General features: G+C 39.9%; 1 protein-coding gene across 4 annotated transcripts; it reads left to right on the top strand.

Annotated features, from left to right (window-relative positions):
- The first annotated feature begins 7 nt into the window (after nt 1-7).
- LOC112226426 (endonuclease domain-containing 1 protein) lies at nt 8-6555 on the top strand. 4 transcript variants are annotated; one of them, XM_042328064.1, is made up of 3 exons: nt 8-169; nt 2981-3237; nt 4741-6555. In XM_042328064.1, the coding sequence occupies exons 2-3, from the start codon at nt 3223-3225 to the stop codon at nt 5428-5430; spliced, it is 705 nt and encodes a 234-aa protein (XP_042183998.1). In that variant the 5' UTR covers nt 8-169; nt 2981-3222; the 3' UTR covers nt 5431-6555. The 4 variants fall into 4 exon arrangements, with proteins under 4 accessions (XP_042183998.1, XP_042183997.1, XP_042183999.1 ...); XM_042328063.1 differs by lacking the exon at nt 8-169 and adding an exon at nt 557-720; XM_042328065.1 differs by lacking the exon at nt 8-169 and adding an exon at nt 2301-2696.
- Nucleotides 6556-8479: the final 1924 nt, after the last annotated feature.

Genomic DNA, 8479 nt, shown 5'->3' with positions numbered 1-8479 from the left:
AGTAGGGCTGCAGGGCTCTCCAGAGGGCGGTGAGGTCTGCACAACGCATCACCGGGGGCAAACTACCTGCCCTCCAGGACACCTACAGCACCCGATGTCACAGGAAGGCCATAAAGATCATCAAGGACAGCAATCACCCCAGCCTGTTCACTCCGCTTCCACCCAGAAGGTGAGGTCAGTACATGTGCATCAAAGCTGGGACTGAGTGATTGGGAAAACAGCTTCTGTTTTTCAAGGCCATCAGACTGTTAAACAGCCATCACTAACATTGAGAGGCAGCTGCCCACATAAAGACTTGAAATCATTGGCCACTTTAATAAATGGATCAATAGTCACTTTAATAATGCCACTTTAAGAATGTTTACATATCTTGCATTATTCATCTAATATGTATAGACTGTATTCTGTCACACCCTGATCTGTTTTACCTGTCCTTGTGATAGTCGCCCATCTTTCCCATTATCCCCTGTGTATTTATACCTGTGTTCTCTGTTTGTCTGTTGCCAGGTCAACCAGATATTTTTAGTTGTACTTCTCAGTCTGTCTTTTTCCCGCCCTCCTGGTTTTGACCCTTTCCTGTCCTGACTCTGAGCCCGCCTGCCTGACCACTCTGCCTTCCCTGACCCGGAGCCCGCCTGCCTGACCACTCTGCCTTCCCTGACCCAGAGCCTGCCTGCCGTCAGGGACCGTTGCCTTGTCCTGTCTATTGCCTGCCGTCAGGTACCGTTGCCCCACCTCTGGTTTACTGACCCCTGCCTGCCTTGTCCTGTCTATTGCCTTCATACCTGATAGTATAGATAGTATACTATCTATACTATACTATCTATTGCATCTTAGCTGCTGTGACACTGCTCATCCATATATATATATTCTTATTCCATTCCTTTACTAGATGTGTGTGTAGTAGGTATTTGTTGTGGAATTGATATAATATATATTACCTGTTAGATATTACTGCACTGTCAGAACTAGAAGCACAAGCATTTCTCTACACTCGCAATAACATCTGCTAAACATGTGTATATGACCAATACAATTTGATTGGATTTGTAATGTAGAGTCGTGGCCAAAGGTTTTGAGAATGACACAAATATTAATTTCCACAAAGTTTGCTGCTTCAGTGTCTTTAGATAGTTTTGTCAGATGTTACTATGGAATACTGAAGTATAATTACAAGCATTTCACAAGTGTCAAAGGCTTTTATTGACAATTACATGAAGTTGAAGCAAAGAGACAATATTTGCAGTGTTGACCCTTCTTTTTCAAGACCTCTGCAATCCGCCCTGGCATGCTGTCAATTAACTTCTGGGCCACATCCTGACTGATGGCAGCCCATTCTTGCATAATCAATGCTTGGAGTTTGTCAGAATTTGTGGGGTTTTGTTTGTCCATCCGCCTCTTGAGGATTGACCACAAGTTCTCAATGGGATTAATGTCTGGGGAGTTTCCTGGCCATGGACCCAAAATATTGATGTTTTATTCCCCAAGTCACTTAGTTCTCACTTTTGCCTTATGGCAAGGTGCTCCATCATGCTGGAAAAGGCATTGTTCATCACCAAACTTTTCCTGGATGGTTGGTAGAAGTTGCTCTCGGAGGATGTGTTGGTACCATTCTTTATTCATGAATGTGTTCTTAGGCAAAATTGTGAGTGAGCCCACTCCCTTGGCTGAGAAGCAACCCCGCACATGAATGGTCTCAGGATGCTTTACTGTTGACATGACACAGGACTGATGGTAGCACTCACCTTGTCTTCTCCAGACAAGCTTTTTTCCGGATGCCCCAAACAATCGGAAACGGGATTCATCAGAGAAAATGACCTTAACCCAGTCCTCAGCAGTCCAATCCCTGTAGCTTTTGCAGAATATCAGTCTGTCAATGATGTTTATCCTGGAGAGAAGTGGCTTCTTTGCTGCCCTTCTTGACACCAGACCTTCCTCCAAAAGTCTTTGCCCCACTGTGCGTGCAGATGCACTGATGACGGCACGTGTTTCCTTGCAGGTAACCATGGTTGACAGAGGAAGAACAATGATTCCAAGCACCACCCTCCTTTTGAAGTTTCCAGTCTGTTATTCTAACTCAATCAGCATGACAAAGTGATCTCCAGCCTTGTCCTCGTCAACACTCACACCTGTGTTAATGAGAGAATCACTGACATGATGTCAGCTGGTCCTTTTGTGGCAGGGCTGAAATGCAGTGTAAATGTTTTTGGGGGATTCAGTTCATTTGCATGGCAAAGAGGTACTTTGCCATTAATTGCAATTCATCTGATCACTCTTCATAACATTCTGGAGTATATGCAAATTGCCATCATACAAACTGAGGCAGCAGATCTTTTGGCCACGACTGAATGTGAGGCCTTTGAGACATCATACTAGATATGTTGACTTGCTGGTCAAGGGAAATGCAAGTTTACTTCTTTGAGTTGTTGTGTTAGAGGCGCTAAGCCTTGTGGGATATTACTGAATGTGAACTCAGAAACCGTAATTCCAGAACAGTCCCACTGTTGTAATAGTGTGATGTGTATCTTCTGACAGACTCTATGCTGAGTAAAGTCATGTTTTTATCCTAAAATGTTTTTCTACCAGAACCAAAGTGTGGATGCAGTCACTATTTAGAGCAGTCTAATCTCATTAACCCAGAACTATAATCTTGTGTGATTAAGTTCTGGGTCCATATGTGTTAGAAACTACAGTAGGTGAGTCACATTTTATTTGTTACAACAGTTTCCATTGAAATGAACAGAGGAGTTTTTGCAAATCAACCCTTTCTGTCTTGACATCTGAAGGAGGAGTCTCTGAAAACCTATTTAAATCAGTCTGTCCTGACTCAGCTCAACAGTCTCCAGTCTACCAACTGGTCTCTGTAACTTCATCTTTGTCTCTGTGGTGTACAGTCTTCAGGTGATGATGGGGGTATTGAGTCATCTCTCTACTCTCCTCCTCCTCCTCTCTCTCCTTCCTCCTGCTCTCTCTCATGTAGTGAAGAAGTTCAGTGATGTTCCACAGTGCCAGAAGTTCTTCCTGGAGGGGACAACTCCAAATCTCCCAGGTATTTTGGTTGGTGGGACGGTCCAGAACCAGAACCGCTACAAGCCGATTTGCCAGTTGTTCAACAACATCTACAGGTTTGCAACTCTCTACGACACGACCAACAGGATCCCTGTGTTCTCAGCCTACACCTTCTGTGGTCCTCCTACAGACACCAGACCACATCAACCCTGGATGATGGAGCCCCAGGTAGGACCAATGTTTATTCATATAACATGACATTATTTGTTTACTGCTATACAGTTGAAGTCAGAAGTTTACATACACTTAGGTTGGAGTCATTAAAACTCATTTTTCAACCACTCCACACATTTCTTGTTAACAAACTGTCGTTTTGGCAAGTTGTTTAGGACATCTACTTTGTGTATGACACAAGTATTTTTCCAACAATTGTTTACAGACAGATTATTTCACTTTTATAATTCATTGTATCACCCAGTGGGTCAGAAGTTTACATACACTGGCTGGGCCTTTAAACATCTTGGAACATTCCAGAAAATGATGTCACGGCTTTAGAAGCTTCTGAAATGGCTAATTGACATCATTTGAGTCAATTGGAGGTGTACCTGTGGATGTATTTCAAGGCCTACCTTCAGCCTCTTCACATGACATCATGGGAAAATCTAAAGAAATCAGCCAAGACCTCAGAAACAAAATTGTAGACCTCCAAGTCTGGTTCATCCTTGGGAGCAATTTTTAAACGCCTGAACAATCCCAGAACAACAGCAAAGAACCTTGTGAAGATGCTGGAGGAAACAGGTACAAAAGTATCTATATCCACAGTAAAACGAGTCCTATATCGACATAACCTGAAAGGCTGCTCAGCAAGGAAGAAGCCACTGCTCCAAAACCACCATAAAAAAGCCAGACCACGGTTTGCAACTGCACATGTGGACATTTTTGGAGAAATGTCCTCTGGTCTGATGGGGGTGCTTTGCTGCAGGAGGGACTGGTGCACTTCATAAAATAGATGGCATCATGAGGGAGGAAAATTATGTGGATATATTTGAAGCAACATATCAAGACATCTGTCAGGAAGTTAGAGCTTGGTCGCAAATGGATCAAAATGGCTTAAGGGGACAACAAAGTCAAGGTATTTGAGTGACCATCACAAAGCCCAGACCTCAGTCCTATAGAAAATTTATGGGCAGAACTGATAAAGCATGGGCGAGCAAGGAGGCCTACAAACCTGGCTAAGTTACACCAGCTCTGTCAGGAGGAATGGGCCGAAATGCACCCAACTTATTGTGGGAGGCTTGTGGAAGGCTACCTGAAATGTTTGACCCAAGTTAAACAATTTAAAGGCAATGCTACCAAATACTAATTGAGTGTATCTAAACGTGCATGTAAAAGCTGAAATAAATCATTCTCTCTACTATTATTCTGACATTTCACATTTTTTAAATAAAGTGGTGATCCTAACTGACCTAAGACAGGGAATTTTCACTCGGATTAAATGTCAGGAATTGTGAAACACTGAGTTTAAATGTATTTGGCTAAGGTGTATGTAAACTTCCCACTTCAACTGTATATCACAGACAGTTATGTTACAGAATATAAAACTACCACTATGGAGGGTGTAGAGACTTGATTGATTGTCTTGATTTTGACCCCCCCCACACCCCGGAAAAGAGGGTTTATTGTACAGAAGGGTTGTGAATGAATGAATGGATGTATCATTGTTTCCTGCAGCTCAACGGGGAAAACAACAGCCCTGAAATGAAGATTATGGGAGAACACTCTCAACACCAGGCTGGGAACTACGACTATATTAACTCAATACAAAATAAAGGGGTGAACAGAGGTCATCTCTTCCCAAATTCACATGCTCATGACCTTGATACTCAGAAGTCCACCTTTACCCTGACCAACATCGTTCCCCAGGTGGTGTCCTTCAACAATGGCAGCTGGAGAGAAATGGAGGAACATGTCAGAGAAAAGCTGATGACGGACTGTTTTAGTAACAACAGGAAGATAAAGGCCTATGTGGTGACTGGAGCAGTGCCCAGTAAGAGCAACACACTGAACGACGCACTGAACAACACACTGAAGAACGCACTGAACGACCGAGTGAACATCCCAGATCTCATGTGGACAGCCTACTGCTGTTTGAACAAGAAGAAAAAGTGGATGGCGGAAGCACACTGGGGGAGGAACAAGAAGGTCAAGAGGAAAACATTGAAACCAGAAACCTTGGGAGCACTCGAAAAGAAGTTGAGCGAATTTCACCAAGGTGGTCGTGTCCAGGTGTTCCCAAAGGATTGTCCAAGAGGTCCTAAACCTACCACTCCCTCTAACCAACCCAGTTGGAAGAATTCTCTTAAAATAATTTCTTCCAAAGTCAGGAATCTTTACAATTCCATGATGAATAGAATTGGATGATCAAGGTACAGATGCTCAGACTATATCAACAAATGATCAACTAAACTCTGTTGAAATGATGTTGATATGCAACCACTTGTTATGGTGAGAGTAATGATAAGGGTTATAGTGGTTATAGTGGTAATCAGGGTTATAGTGGTTATAGGGGTTATAGTGGTAATAAGGGTTATAGTGGTTATAAGGGTTATAAGGATTATAGGGGTTATAGGGGTTATAAGGGTTATAGTGGTTATAGGGGTTATAAGGTTTATAGTGGTAATAAGGGTTATAAAGATTATAGGGGTTATAAGGGTTATAGTGGTAATAAGGGTTATAAGGATTATAGGGGTTATAGTGGTAATAAGGGTTATAGTGGTTATAGGGGTTATAGTGGTAATAAGGGTTATAGTGGTTATAGTGGTTATAGTGGTAATAAGGGTTATAGTGGTAATAAGGGTTATAAGGATTATAGGGGTTATAAGGGTTATAGTGGTAATAAGGGTTATAGTGGTTATAGTGGTTATAGGGGTAATAAGGGTTATAGGGGTTATAGGGGTTATAGTGGTTATAGTGGTTATAGGGGTTATAGTGGTTATAGTGGTTATAGTGGTAATACGGGTTATAGTGGTAATCAGGTTATAAAGATTATAGGGGTTATAAGGGTTATAGTGGTAATAAGGGTTATAGTGGTTATAAGGGTTATAGTGGTAATAAGGGTTATAGTGGTTATAAGGGTTATAGTGGTAATAAGGGTTATAGTGGTTATAGTGGTTATAGGGTTATAGTGGTTATAGTGGTAATAAGGGTTATAGTTGTTATAGTGGTTATAGGGGTTATAGTGGTTATAAAGGTTATAGTGGTAATCAGGGTTATAGTGGTTATAGTGGTAATCAGGGTTATAGTGGTAATAAGGGTTATAAGGATTATAGGGGTTATAGGGGTTATAAGGGTTATAGTGGTAATAAGGGTTATATTGGTAATAAGGGTTATAGTGGTAATAAGGGTTATAGTGGTAATAAGGGTTATAGTGGTAATAAGGGTTATAGTGGTTATAGTGGTAATAAGGGTTATAGTGGTAATAAGGGTTATAGTGGTAATAAGGGTTATAGTGGTAATAAGGGTTATAGTGGTAATAATGGTTATAGTGGTTATAGTGGTTATAGTGGTAATAAGGGTTATAGTGGTAATAAGGGTTATAGTGGTTATAGTGGTTATAGTGGTTATAGTGGTAATCAGGGTTATAGTGGTTATAAGGGTTATAGTGGTTATAAGGGTTATAGTGGTAATAAGGGTTATAGTGGTTATAGGGGTTATAGTGGTAATAAGGGTTATAGTGGTTATAGTGGTAATAAGGGTTATAGTGGTTATAAGGGTTATAGTGGTTATAGGGGTTATAGGGGTTATAAGGGTTATAGGGTTATAAGGGTTATAAGGGTTATAGTGGTAATAAGGGTTATAGTGGTTATAGGGGTTATAGTGGTTATAGGGGTTATAGTGGTTATAGGGGTTATAGTGGTTATAGGGTTATGGTTATAGGGGTTATAGTGGTTATAGGGGTTATAGGGGTTATAAGGGTTATAAGGGTTATAGTGGTAATACGGGTTATAGTGGTAATAAGGGTTATAGTGGTAATAAGGGTTATAGTGGTAATAAGGATTATAGTGGTAATAATTGTTATAGTGGTTATAAGGGTTATAGTGGTTATAGTGGTAATAATTGTTATAGTGTTAATAAGGGTTATAGTGGTAATAATTGTTATAGTGGTTATAAGGGTTATAGTGGTAATAATTGTTATAGTGGTAATAATGGTTATAGTGGTAATAATTGTTATAGTGGTAATAAGGGTTATAGTGGTAATAGTGGTTACAGTGGTTATAAGGGTTATAGTGGTAATAATTGTTATAGTGGTTATAAGGGTTATAGTGGTAATAATTGTTATAGTGGTAATAAGGGTTATAGTGGTAATAAGGGTAATACCGGTAATGAGGGTTATAATGGTAATGGGGGTTATAAGGGTTATTATGGTTATATGGTAATGAGAATTATAAAGGTAATGAGGGTTATAATGGTAATATGGTTATAATGTAATTCCAACCCTGTTACCATAGAGATGTATTATATGTTCTGAATGTATGTCTATCACTGTTACCATGGAGATACTATTATATTCCCTGCTGTAATATATCTATATTCTATGATCTATATATGTAATTATATATCATGTTACCATAGAGATACTATTATATGTTCTGAATGTAATTCTATCACTGTTACCATGGAGATACTATTATATGTTCTGAATGTAATTCTATCACTGTTACCATGGAGATACTATTATATGTTCTGAATGTAATTCTATCACTGTTACCATGGAGATACTATTATATGTTCTGAATGTAATTCTATCACTGTTACCATGGAGATACTATTATATGTTCTGAATGTAATTCTATCACTGTTACCATGGAGATACTATTATATGTTCTGAATGTAATTCTATCACTGTTACCATAGAGATACTATTATATGTTCTGAATGTAATTCTATCACTGTATGTATCCATCTTCTTCCCATCTGAAGGAATAAACATCTATAATGAATGAAGCCTGTGAGAGTCTGGTGTTTTGTTCTCATGGTGTTTAAATGTAACCAAGTGACTCCAAAATGTTCCAATTCAACATTAAACAACGTTATTTGAGCTAAAAATATAAATGATTGAAAGCACTATTTTAGTTGTCAGTTATTCATTCAAACTTTGCCGTAACTATGTGTCCAACCAGTCCAGCATACCAGCTAGCTACCATGTCTCTAAACATACCTGGAGCTGGTTAAGAAGCTACCATGTTTCTAAACATACCTGGAGCTGGTCAAGAAGCTACCATGTTTCTAAACATACCTGGGATGCTGAGCTCAAGAAGCTACCATGTCTCTAACATACATACCTGGAGCTGGTCAAGAAGCTACCATGTCTCTAAACATACCTGGAGCTGGTCAAGAAGCTACATATGTCTCTAAACATACCTGGAGCTGGTCAAGAAGCTACCATGTCTCTGAACATACCTGGAGCTGG

Source organism: Oncorhynchus tshawytscha, linkage group LG10, assembly GCF_018296145.1.
Source record: "Oncorhynchus tshawytscha isolate Ot180627B linkage group LG10, Otsh_v2.0, whole genome shotgun sequence".
Classification (NCBI taxonomy): Eukaryota; Metazoa; Chordata; class Actinopteri; order Salmoniformes; family Salmonidae; genus Oncorhynchus; species Oncorhynchus tshawytscha.
The sequence above is the reverse complement of the archived record's forward strand: the minus strand, read 5'-3'. Positions and strand labels throughout refer to the sequence as shown.